Source organism: Piliocolobus tephrosceles, unplaced genomic scaffold (assembly GCF_002776525.5).
Source record: "Piliocolobus tephrosceles isolate RC106 unplaced genomic scaffold, ASM277652v3 unscaffolded_30779, whole genome shotgun sequence".
NCBI classification, from domain to species: domain Eukaryota; kingdom Metazoa; phylum Chordata; class Mammalia; order Primates; family Cercopithecidae; genus Piliocolobus; species Piliocolobus tephrosceles.
In genome coordinates, this window is record NW_022314064.1 from 1 (window position 1) to 12,293 (window position 12,293).

At 55.7% G+C, this 12,293-nt stretch overlaps 2 protein-coding genes across 2 annotated transcripts; both read left to right on the plus strand.

The window, feature by feature from the left end:
• Window positions 1-4: 4 nt before the first annotated feature.
• CENPB (centromere protein B) lies at window positions 5-2,701 on the plus strand (the record flags this gene model as incomplete). Its single annotated transcript, XM_023220231.2, has 1 exon — window positions 5-2,701. A coding segment is annotated over one exon (1,845 nt), but the record flags the coding sequence as incomplete, so codon positions are not given.
• Window positions 2,702-5,095: 2,394 nt separating this feature from the next.
• Window positions 5,096-9,021, plus strand: SPEF1 (sperm flagellar 1). Its single transcript, XM_023220589.3, has 7 exons — window positions 5,096-5,370; window positions 6,721-6,832; window positions 7,197-7,353; window positions 7,558-7,597; window positions 7,742-7,802; window positions 7,997-8,120; window positions 8,222-9,021. The coding sequence occupies exons 1-7, from the start codon at window positions 5,262-5,264 to the stop codon at window positions 8,327-8,329; spliced, it is 711 nt and encodes a 236-aa protein (XP_023076357.1). The 5' UTR covers window positions 5,096-5,261; the 3' UTR covers window positions 8,330-9,021.
• Window positions 9,022-12,293: the final 3,272 nt, after the last annotated feature.

Sequence of the window (12,293 nt, forward strand, 5' to 3'; positions counted from 1 at the left end):
CCCCGGGGCCCGGCGCCGCCGCCGCCGCCCCGGGGCGGGGGGCCTGGGCCCGTGGCGGCGACAGCTGACGTTCCGGGAGAAGTCACGGATCATCCAGGAGGTGGAGGAGAATCCGGACCTGCGCAAGGGCGAGATCGCGCGGCGCTTCAACATCCCGCCGTCCACGCTGAGCACGATCCTGAAGAACAAGCGCGCCATCCTGGCGTCGGAGCGCAAGTACGGGGTGGCCTCCACCTGCCGCAAGACCAACAAGCTGTCTCCCTACGACAAGCTCGAGGGCTTGCTCATCGCCTGGTTTCAGCAGATCCGCGCCGCCGGCCTGCCGGTCAAGGGCATCATCCTCAAGGAGAAGGCGCTGCGCATAGCCGAGGAGCTGGGCATGGACGACTTCACCGCCTCCAACGGCTGGCTGGACCGCTTCCGCCGACGCCACGGCGTGGTGTCCTGCAGCGGCGTGGCCCGCGCCCGCGCGCGAAACGCTGCCCCCCGCACCCCGGCGGCGCCTGCCAGCCCGGCCGCGGTGCCCTCAGAGGGCAGTGGCGGGAGCACTACTGGTTGGCGCGCTCGCGAGGAGCAGCCGCCGTCGGTGGCCGAGGGCTACGCCTCGCAGGACGTGTTCAGCGCCACCGAGACCAGTCTATGGTACGACTTTCTGCCCGACCAGGCCGCGGGGCTGTGCGGAGGCGACGGGCGGCCGCGTCAAGCCACCCAGCGCCTGAGCGTCCTGCTGTGCGCCAATGCCGACGGCAGCGAGAAGCTGCCCCCGCTGGTGGCCGGCAAGTCGGCCAAGCCCCGCGCAGGCCAAGCCGGCCTGCCCTGCGACTACACCGCCAACTCCAAGGGTGGTGTCACTACCCAGGCCCTGGCCAAGTACTTGAAGGCCCTGGACACCCGAATGGCGGCAGAGTCTCGCCGGGTCCTACTGCTGGCCGGCCGCTTGGCTGCTCAGTCCTTGGACACCTCAGGCCTGCGGCATGTGCAGCTGGCCTTCTTCCCGCCGGGCACCGTGCATCCGCTGGAGAGGGGAGTGGTCCAGCAGGTGAAGGGCCACTACCGCCAGGCCATGCTGCTCAAGGCCATGGCCGCGCTAGAGGGCCAGGATCGCTCAGGCCTGCAGCTGGGTCTCACGGAGGCCCTGCACTTTGTGGCTGCCGCCTGGCAGGCAGTGGAGCCTTCGGACATAGCCGCCTGCTTTCGTGAGGCTGGCTTTGGGGGTGGCCCTAATGCCACCATCACCACTTCCCTCAAGAGTGAGGGGGAGGAGGATGAGGAGGAGGAGGAGGGGGAGGAGGAGGAGGAGGAGGAGGAGGGTGAAGGAGAGGAGGAGGAGGAGGAAGGGGAGGAGGAGGAGGAGGAGGAAGCAGGGGAAGGAGAGGAAGGGGGGGAGGAGGTGGAGGAGGAGGGTGATGTTGATGACAGTGATGAAGAAGAGGAGGAAGATGAGGAGAGCTCCTCTGAGGGCTTGGAGGCTGAGGACTGGGCCCAGGGAGTAGTGGAGGCCGGTGGCAGCTTCGGGGGTTATGGTACCCAGGAGGAGGCCCAGTGCCCTACTCTGCATTTCCTGGAAGGTGGGGAGGACTCTGATTCGGACAGTGAGGAAGAGGAGGACGATGAGGAAGAGGAGGATGACGATGACGATGATGATGAGGAGGATGGTGATGAGGTGCCTGTACCCAGCTTTGGGGAGGCCATGGCTTACTTCGCCATGGTCAAGAGGTACCTGACCTCCTTCCCCATTGACGACCGCGTGCAGAGCCACATCCTCCACTTGGAACACGATCTGGTTCATGTGACCAGGAAGAACCATGCCAGGCAGGCGGGAGTTCGGGGTCTTGGACATCAAAGCTGAGTCACTGGACCTAGCTGTGCCGCTGTGCCCCCAACCTAGATTGGCAGCACCACCCCAGGGCAGAGGACTCTCTGGGCACCCACTGTGCATGGAGCCAGAGTGTGGAGCCCCAGATCCTTTAGTAATGCTTCCCCTGGCCCTGCAATAGGCCTGGTCACCTTGGCCGGGCCGGGGGCTGAGTTCAGCCTCACTGCCTGCTTATTGCCTCTTTCTCAGAATCCTCTTTCCTCCCCATTTGGCCCTGGGCTCAGGGGACCAGGTGGGGTGGGTGGGGAGCTGTCCGGTGCTACCACACCGTGCCCTCAGTGGACTAACCACAGCAGCAGCCATGGGTGGGCCCTGGAGGTTCCCGGCCGGAGAGTGCCTCTCCCCTCTGCCACCAGGTCTTTGGTGGGGGGGACCCCAAAGCCATTCTGGGAAGGGCTCCAGAGGAAGGTCCAGCCTAGGCCCCCTGCAAGGCTGGCAGCCCCTACCCCCCTCCTCCCCCCTCCCCCGCCGGGCCACCACGAGAAGCACAGTTTAACTCACCATGGGCTCCTGAGCCTGCTTCTGCCTGCTTTCCATCTCCCCAGTCCCTTTCTCTGGCCCCGTCCATGTGACTTTGGCCCTTGGTTTTCTCTCCAGATTGGAGGTTTCCAAGAGGCCCCCCACCGTGGGAGTGACAATGGGCGCTTCCCTTTTGTGGGCAGCTGCAGGCCCCATGCCTCTCCTCCCTCTCTGGCAGGGTCCCATCCTGGGCAGAGGGGCCTGGGGCTGGGCCCAGAGTCCAGCCATCCAGCTGCTCCTTTCCCAGTTTAATTTCAATAAATCTGTCCACTCCCCTTTTGTGGGGGTGAACATTTTAACAGCCAAGGGTGCATCCTTCATGGTCTGGGCTTGCGTCTGTCTTGGGGGACATATTTGTCCTGGCTCCCTTTGGTCCTTGCTTTGGTGGGACACGGAGGCAAGTGTTGAGAGGGTGGCCCTGACCCGAAGAGGGGTAGGAGGAGACCTTAAGCTTGGGATCACTTGGCTGGGGCAGGAGGGAGGGAGCTGTCAGTCTCTGGGGGCAAATCCATACGCACATGGGGACTAGGCCTACCGAGGCTGGTTTGAAGGCCTTTGCAGGAGTGGAGTCAGGACAGAAAGGAGTGTTGGGGCAGCTTCTGGGGTCCAGATTGGAGTTTGGAGGGGCATATAGGGCACCTTTGGTTTACCTTTGGTGCCTTAAGAGAGAGCCCTTTAGGCCTTTCAGTGATTGGCATCTCCAAGCCTGGTGGCCACCTCTCGGCACAGTGGCAGGAGGAAGGTGAAATTGCTAGGAACAGATTGCACCCCCAAGAGGCAGAGGATGAGTTGGTAACTCCCTGTGCAGTTACACCCTTCCAGGGGGGCCCCAGTACAAAGGTGAGGTCAGGTCCCTTTGCTGATCCTACCCTTTTTCCTTTCAGAGCCAGCCCCTCCCTACCCCTCCCTCACTGAGGCCCCAGCGGTTCCAACCAGGGGAGGGCCTGGGCTTGAGCAAGGCTGGCAGCCCTGGGCCCCAAACCGGTTTTCCCACCTCACCTGAGGCTGGCACATCACTTCTGTGTTTCCTTCCCAGCCCTGGCCGGCCCTCACCACCAAGTTTCTCCTCTCCAACACTGGGAATGTTAATGGGGGAGTGTCCAGTTCATCTCTTGTCCCTGGCATGCCCTGGTTATCGCCCCTTGTGGAAAATCAACACCACTATATATGACTTTAAAACTAGAAATGGGTGTGACTTGCACTCTTGGCCTGCACTTCTGGCATTCAGGAATCCCCTCCAGGCCTTGAGGACTTTGAAGTGACAACAAAAAGTAGTTGGGATCCCCCTTGCCACCACCTTCCCACCCCAAATCCGAACCCTGGAGTTGGAGACCAGAAAGCTACAAGTAAGCCCCACCCGCTCTGGAGTGAGCAGGAGGGAGCATTGCCTGCTTGCCCAGGTGCTCCTGTTTAACCCAGCTCCCTCACTGCAGGTTCCAACAAGGCGAATTACTTCCATTTGTCTCCTGCGAAAAAGAACACTTCTTGCTGGAACTGAGACTGTCTCATTAATGATAATACCAGCTGATACTAATAGGGGCCCTGTTCTGTGCTGAATGCTTTAGATGCTCACAAAGTCCCTATAAGGTAGGTAAAGCCAAGAGAAACCAGGCAGAGGTCTGGTCAGGTGCCCAAGGCCACGCGGTTAGTCAAGCTGTTTTCCCATCCTGACTGTAGAAGTACCTCTTCACTAAGGAGGGACCCATATTCCTAACCCTCCTAAGGGTAGTGCTGTTTTGGAATGGAACTTGGTACTGCAATGAATGTCTTTCTTTTTTTTTTTTTTTGAGATGGAGTCCGGCTCTGTCACCTAGGCTGGAGTACAATAGCACGATCTCAGCTCACTGCAACCTTTGACTCCCGGGTTCAGGCAATTCTCTTGCCTCAGCCTCCTCAGTGGCTGAGATTACAGGCACCCGCCACCACACCTGGCTAACTTTTTTGTATTTTTAGTAGAGACAGGGTTTTGCCATGTTGGCAAGGCTGGTCTCGAACTACTGAACTCAGATGATCTGCTCACCTCGGCCTCCCAAAGTGTTGGGATTACAGGCGTGAGCCACTGTGCCCTGCCTAAAATGAATTTCTAATCCATGGAAGAATAGCTCATTGACGGGAGATGAGGGGTTTGGGACAAATAAGTGAGAACCATCGTCATTTCACAAAGGAGGAAATAGAGTTAAGAAGTTAAGTGACCTGCCCAAGGTACTGGCCTTGAACTCTGGTGTTCTCCCTGGGAGTCTGGGTTACCTATTAAATACCCCACTAGAACACTGCTGGGAGGGGCGAGTGGCAATGACCCCATGAGCATAGAGTTTTTGGAGAGGGACGAAGCAGGAAGCAGTTGTACCACGCAATCCAATTGGGTGGCAGATTATCAACAATGCACCCCCAAATAAAGCTGACAAACACTGGAGTGCTCCATTTGGGACTAAAGGGCTAAAGGGCCAAGAAGGGGAATCCCCACCCTAGGTGTGCCGATGCAGGAGTTCTGAGGGCCTGGTTGGCTTTGGCTGGTCCCAAAGTGGGTTACTGACTGGTCAGCAGGTGGCGTGGGCACAGAAGTGATGCTTTCTTGAGACGAAGAAAAGGACGGCTAACCGCCTTTTCAAAGCTCGGGCCTGAGAGGAGGTAGCGGGGAGGGGATAAAACTACAACTCCCAGAAGTCTTTGCTCCCAGGCGAGTCGGGGATGGTTTCCATGGTTTCAGAAAACAATATGGCCGCTCCCAGCTGGGACGTGAGTCTCTGGATTAGGCAGGCAGAGGCAGTTGTGGGCTTCTGCAGTGGCAAGAAAGGAAGCGCCTGAAGGGTCGTGAGGCTGGGGCTGGACCTGGCACCGTTGGGGCGGCCAGGCCTTGAGGACGCCAATGGCGAGCAGCGTGGACGAGGAGGCGCTGCACCAGCTGTACCTGTGGGTAGACAACATCCCTCTGTCCCGGCCCAAGCGAAACCTCTCCCGGGACTTTAGTGATGGAGGTGTGTGCCACTGTGTGTCTGCATGTTCTGTCCTGTATGTTCGTGTGTAATGGGTCTCTGTGCAAACTCTTTGTGTTTGTGTGCGTGTAGGGGTGGGGAGGAATCTGTCTCCTGGGACTTCAAATTGTAGACGTGTGTGCTTGTTTTCTATTTGCATCTGTGTGTGAACGATGTGTGCCCATATATGTATGTCTACATGTTCTATCCTGTGTGCATGTGGGGGGTGTGCCTCTAACTCCCTCCAGGGACATTAGTGATAAGATATGTGTCTACATATTTATTTGTGCATTTCTGTATGTGCTCACTCATTGCTATGTGTTCTATGTCTTGTGGGAGTCTGAGCATGTGTGTGTGCATATGTGTGTGGACGTGTTTAGTCCTGTATTTGTGGGAGTCTTGTGTACATGTGTTTCTTTGTGCTTGTGAAGGTGTTTGTGTTTCTAGGAATGTCTCCTGGGGTCTCAATGACACAAATACTTACCTGTCATCTTCTCATGTCAAGTACTTCTGTGCATCTCTGTATATTTGGGGAGGCTGTGTGCATATGTGGCTTTTTGTGCTTCTGTTTGTGTATGTTTTACATGTGTGCCTAGCATATGTTTGTTCTATGTGTCTACACATTCTGCCCTATGTATCTATGTGTAAAGAGATCTTATCACATGTGTCTCTGCTTATGTGAGTCTTTTACTCTCCTGGAACTTTGGTGTTGGAGTGTGTGTGTGTGTATCATGCATCCATGTGAATTCCCTGGGCTCCTGAAAGCCTCTCTTGGAGACTCATTCTCTCTCTCTCTCTCTCTTTTTTTTTTTCTTGTTGCCCAGGCTGGAGTGCAGTGGCATGATCTCAGCTCACTGCAACCTCCACCTCCTGAGTTCAAGCGATTCTTCTGCCTCAGCCACCCAAGTAGCTGGGATTACATGCACCACCACACCCAGCTAATTATTGTATTTTTAGTAGAGATGGGGTTTCACCATGCTGGCCAGGCTGTTCTTGAACTCCTGGCTTCAGGTGATCCACCTGCCTCAGCCTCCCAAAATGTTGGGATTACAGGTGTGAGCCACTGCGCTGGCTGACTCATTCTCTACTAGAGGACCAGGGACTCAGTATTCCCATTCCTAAATTCATGGGGAAAGGATGCAGCTCCTCTGAGGTATGCTGGAGACTTAGTCTCCTCTACCTATGACTAATCTTAATGTTTTTGTCTCCCTCCTTATCCTTCCCCTTTCTGCATCTCCACCCCTCCATTGGGTTCCACCGCTCTGCCATGCCTGATTCTCCCACCCATCTTCTCTCCCCTCCTCCTTCCTTACCCATGCCCCCACCTTCCATATCTGCTGCCCTCTCCCTCAGTCCTAGTTGCAGAGGTCATCAAGTTTTACTTCCCCAAGATGGTGGAGATGCACAATTATGTCCCCGCCAATTCTCTGCAGCAGAAACTCAGCAACTGGGGTCATCTGAACAGGTAGCAGAATACCTGGGTGCAGGAGTGGGAATCTCTAGCCCTCACCTTGGGTTCCCAGGAAGGACTACCCCAGCCCCATCAACTCCTATGGTCTTGGTTGCCCAGGCTGAGACCGTTTCGGTGGCAGGGTGGGGAGGGTCAACGCAGACAGAATTCATCCGATTACAAAATGAAAAGACTATTCTATTCCGAAGGAGGCAAGGAACCTCGGGACACCCACACAAGGAAGCTCAGATGCCATGCCCTTCCACTCCCCCAGGGCTGTGCGCTCAGAACTGCAACCACCATGCCCCCTTCCCTCTCCCCCATCCCCTCGCTTCATTTCCCCAGGACCCAATCTGCTATCCCTGTGTCTACCCCTCAGGAAGGTGCTGAAGAGGCTGAACTTTTCAGTACCGGATGACGTGATGCGCAAGATCGCAGAGTGCGCCCCAGGTGTGGTAGAGCTGGTGCTTATACCGCTCAGGCAGCGCCTGGAGGAGAGGCAGAGGCGCAGGAAGCAGGGCACTGGCTCCTTACAGGTGCCACCCCGCTCAGGTTTCTCCCACTGCTCTGGAGGCTGGGTGGGGGGCACTCCCCAGATCACAGGAAGGCCAGCCTGGGTGATAAGTGTGGGGGAGGGGTGCTTGGCTAATAGAGTCTGGCCTGGGGCCCCGTGGAAGGGACATAGGGTTCCTTGGGGCTGACTGAGCCTGGGCTCACAGCAGACCCCGGGGTTCTCTCAGGAGCTGGCTCCCCAGGATGGCAGTGGCTACATGGATGTGGGTAAGGTGGCCTTTTCCATTTCTTCCTCCCCAGTGGAGCTTTCCTTCTGTCCTTCTTCCTGTCCCTTGTAAGAGTGGAAGTGGGGAGGGGGAAGCAGGAGAATGAGACTCCAGCACAGTCATTCCTCCACTTGCCTTGTCTCAGGTTTATCCCAGAAGGCCCGAGGTGAAGGTGCCCTGGAACCCCAAGGAGGGGGTCAGCTCAGGTAAAGAAGCTGGGAGTTCCCGACTTCATCAGGCTGGTGATCTCTGCACACAGCTGGGGTTGGGGGGCAGGGTAGACTGAGCCTGAGGCACGAAAGGGGCTAGAGGGGAAGAAGGGAAGGCCTGGTCGAGGGCACTGGAAGGGTGAGTGTAGGGCCTGAGGTCCAAGCCTCCCCTAAGCTGCTTCCCACCCCAGCGGGGTACGGCCGCCGGCGCCTCGGCCTCCAGCGTATAACCAGGCGTTGCAGGGCGACCCAAGCTTCGTCCTCCAGATCGCTGAAAAGGAGCAGGAGCTGTTGGCCTCGCAGGAGACCGTGCAGGTGAAGGGTCTAGGAAGGCTGCGGGTGGGGGGTCATGGCTAGCAGAGGCCAGGCAGGAGGGAGCAGGCCGCCGGACTTGACCCCTGTGCGGCGCGGCTTAGGTCCTGCAGATGAAGGTAAGGCGCCTGGAGCACCTGCTCCAGCTCAAGAACGTGCGGATCGAAGACCTCTCCCGGCGGCTCCAGCAGGCGGAGCGGAAGCAGCGGTGAGCCGCTGCCCGGGCCGCGCGGGGACGCCCCGGTACCCGCCAGAGCCCCGACTCCGCGCCCGACCCACTCACCGATGGACAGACCATTGGGAGGGCGGAGCCCGCTGCTTTCAGGAGCCTCTTGGGGGCCCAAGTGCCCTCCTTCCTTGGGATGGGTGAGCGTGGGAGGAGGTGGGACAGGAACTCTGGGAGCGGAGGCCCGGGACTGAGCCGCCTCCTCCCACTCCATCCGGATCAGGAGAATGGACCGCTTTCCAGAGCCCAGAAGCCACGTGCAGAGACCTAGCCTGCCCCCCAAAGCAGTGTCCAACACCTCAGGCCCGGCCTTACAGTCCCCCGCGCTGGGCCTTGGGGGGCGGTCCCCTGGCTCTGTCCACACCCCCAGAATCAGGTACCCGCACAGCTCCGAGGACGGCTGCGTCTCCACCCAGGCTAGTTCCCCATGCCCTCAGCCATGGGGGAATCTGCCCTGGGCCGCTGAGGGGCTCCCCTGCCCCTCCTGGGAGCTTACCTGGGACCCACCTCGGCGACGGAGACTGCAGCAGCTGGAGAGGAAAGGGTGAGGAGTGGGATCGCCAGGAGGGGGGAGTGCCTGTAGCAGTCGCCCCTCCCTCCTCGCACACGGGGTACTGAGGGGGAAAGTTTGAAGGATAAGGCTCAGGGCTGCCCCATTAAAGTTAGTGTTCTGTTCTATTTCCTGTGTCTGCCTTCTCTTTCTGCATTGATCTCTGAGGGGAGCGAATTTCTGCTTCCCTTGTCCTCCATCTCCCCACCTCCACCTTGAGTGAAAGAGCTTTCTGGACCCAGAGTGGGTCTCATCTTGTGGGTGGCTGGGTCCTGTGTGGCCACAGCTGGGTAGGTTGATGATATCACCAGGGGTCAGGTTATGGGCAGGGTGACAGCCTTTTTTTTTTTTTTTTGAGACGGAATCTCGCTCTGTCGCCCAGGCTGGAGTGCAGTGGCTAGATCTTGACTCGCTGCGAGCTCCGCCTCCCGGGTTCAGGCCATTCTCCTGCCTCAGCCTCCTGAGTAGCTGGGACTACAGGTGCCCGCCACTGCGCCTGGCTAATTTTTTTTTTTTTTTTTTTTTGTATTTTTAGTAGAGACAGAGTTTCACTGTGTTAGCCAGGATGGCCTCGATATCCTGACCTCGTGATCCACCCGCCTTGGCCTCCCAAAGTGTTGGGATTACAGGCGTGAGCCACTGCACCCCACCACAGCCTAACTTCTAACCCTGGCCTTAGATTGACCCCCAAACCCACCCTCACGGTGTTCTCCAACCTTGTCCAAACCCAACCTCAAACCCAGGTTTCAGATTCTTCCCAAATGTGGCCACGCACTCACGGTCAACCCTATGTATGACCCCTAACCCGGCCCTCTGTAGGACTGTCCTCCCTACTCCTGTACAACTCCAACCCTGCCCACAGATGATCCCAACTTCAATGGATTGAGGCCAAGCTTTACTCCCAACCCTGGCCCACGCACTACAGCCATAGCGTGACCCTAACTTTAATGGTTTTCTGACTACCAGTAATGTGGAACATTTGTAAATCCTAAGATCCATCCGGGCATAGTGGCTCAGGCCTGTAATCCCAGCACTTTGGGAGGCCAAGGCGCGTGGGTCACTTGAGGTCAGGAGTTCAAGGCCAGCCTGGCCAACAAGGTGAAAACGCATCTCTATTAAAAATACAAAAAATTAGCCAGGTGTGGTGACAGGCACCTGTAATCCCAGCTACTTGGGAAGTTGAGGCAGGAGAATTGCTTGAAGCTGGGAGGCAGAGATTTCAGTGAGCCAAGATCGCACCACTGCACTCCAGCCTGGGCAACCATAATGAGACTGTGTCTCAAAACAGAACAAACATCCTGAGATCCAACAATTCTGTTCCTAGGCATATACTCAGCACATACCCAAGGGAAACCTAGCCTCTTGTGTTCTGTGTTGTGGGAGACATGTAACAGCAACATTCACAGCAACACTCTTTTTGTTTGTTTGTTTTTTCTTTTTTTTTTTTTTTGAGATGGCGTCTCGCTCTGTCGTCCAGGCTGGAGTACAGTTGCATGATCTCGGCTCACTGCAACCTCCACCTCCTGAGTTCAAGCGATTCTTTTGCCTCAGCCTCCCAAGTAGCTGGGATTATAGGCACATGCCACCACATCTGGCTAATTTTTAATATTTTTGGTAGAGACAGGTTTCACCATGTTGGCCAGGCTGGCCTCAAGTTCCTGACCTCAAGTCATCCACCTGCCTTGGCCTCCCAAAGTGCTGGGATTATAGGCATGAGCCACCATGTCTAGCCTATAGGAGCACTCTTTGTAATAGCAAAAGAATTGAAAAGAACCTGTATAAGTTATCCCTTACTATGTAGCAAATTACCACCAATTTAACAGCTTAGAACAACACCTACTTATTATTATATCTCACATTTTTCTGTGGGTCAAGAGTCCAGGCAAGGCTTGGCTGGGTCCTCCACTTCAGTGTTTCTTTCCTACAAGGCTGGAAGCAAAGGGCCAACCAGAACTGCAGTCTCATCTGAAGGCACAACTGGGGAAGGATCTAGGCTTTCAGGCTTACTTGGTTGCTGACTGAATTCACTTCCTAGTGGGCTGTCAGACTAGAGGCTTCAGTGTTTTACTGGTTGTTGGCTGATGGCCACTGTCATTTCCTTGACACATGGCCATCTCCAGTATGGTAGCTTACTTCATCAAAGCCAGGAAGGGAGAGAGTTGATAATCTGCTACCAACAAGGGAGTTACAGGCCTGGTGCTGTGGCAGAGGTGCACTTCTCAGAGACAGACTTAGCTATATCTGGATACCAGGAGCAGAGGCCTCAAAGAGGAAGAACCTTCAGGACCTGGCCCAGCCTCTGCCATGCAGGAAGCCAACAGGTGAGGTCATGACACCAGCCATCAAACCTGTATTCTGGGCCCACAGTGCTACTGCTAAAGCAGAACTATTAGCCTGCCCTGTCTCCTGGTCCTTGGGCCACTCCATTAGCCTTTCCTACTAACTTTACATAAAGCAGCCTACAGGTGAGGTTACCTGGATAAAAGTTTCAGAAAATAGAACTCTGGGGGCATATTGCAGACTATGGAGAGATCATGGTGCTAGAGCAAGGGTCAGTGTGTGTGAAGGGCTAATGGTTAGTTTGGGGCAAGTGGAGGGTCAGGTGGAGCCAGTGTTAACCTAAGACCAGGTGGAGTGCATGGATGGGGCTCAGAACAAGGTCAGGAGTAGTCAGCAATTTTTATTTCATTTATTATTGAATATTTTAAATATTACTGAATGGGACCAAATATAATCCTTTGTTCATGACACTCTCCCCCTCTTTGTCCATAATCAACTCACTTATGAACACCTATAAACCTACCTCCTGCCCCAAGAATGGAATTATTACAAATAACTTACACCTGCCATGTGCTGCGTGCATCTCTCCCCCTTGCTTCCACTCAGATATAACCCACCATCCTAGATTTCATCCTTCCATTGCTTTTTCCTCCTTGTGGTAGACAGCTCCTAACGTGGCTCCCAGTAATCCCTGACTCCTGGTCGTCACCCCCATGTGTACCCCTTTCCTTGAATGTAGACTGGACTTAGTGACTTGCTTCTGATAAGTAGAATACAGCAAATGTGATCGGATGTCAACTTTTGTGATTATATTAGATAAGATTATAACTCCCTTATTTTTAATTTTTTAAAAAATTTTTCTGAGGCCGGGCGCGGTGGCTCAAGCCTGTAATCCCAGCACTTTGGGAGGCCGAGACGGGTGGATCACCAGGTCAGGAGATCGAGACCATCCTGGCTAACATGGTGAAACCCCGTCTCTACTAAAAAATACAAAACACTAGCCGGGAGAGGTGGCGGGCGCCTGTAGTCCCAGCTACTCGGGAGGCTGAGGCAGGAGAATGGCGTAAACCCGAGAGGCGGAGCTTGCAGTGAGCTGAGATCCGGCCACTGCACTCCAGTC

Excerpts from the sequence above, each read along its gene's own strand:
- SPEF1 (XM_023220589.3), top strand. The coding sequence starts at position 5,262 with ATGGCGAGCAGCGTGGACGAGGAGGCGCTGCACCAGCTGTACCTGTGG. Across the intron at positions 5,371-6,720 it reads CCGGGACTTTAGTGATGGAG|TCCTAGTTGCAGAGGTCATC; the intron begins GTGTGTGCCACT and ends CCTCTCCCTCAG. Across the intron at positions 6,833-7,196 it reads AACTGGGGTCATCTGAACAG|GAAGGTGCTGAAGAGGCTGA; the intron begins GTAGCAGAATAC and ends TCTACCCCTCAG.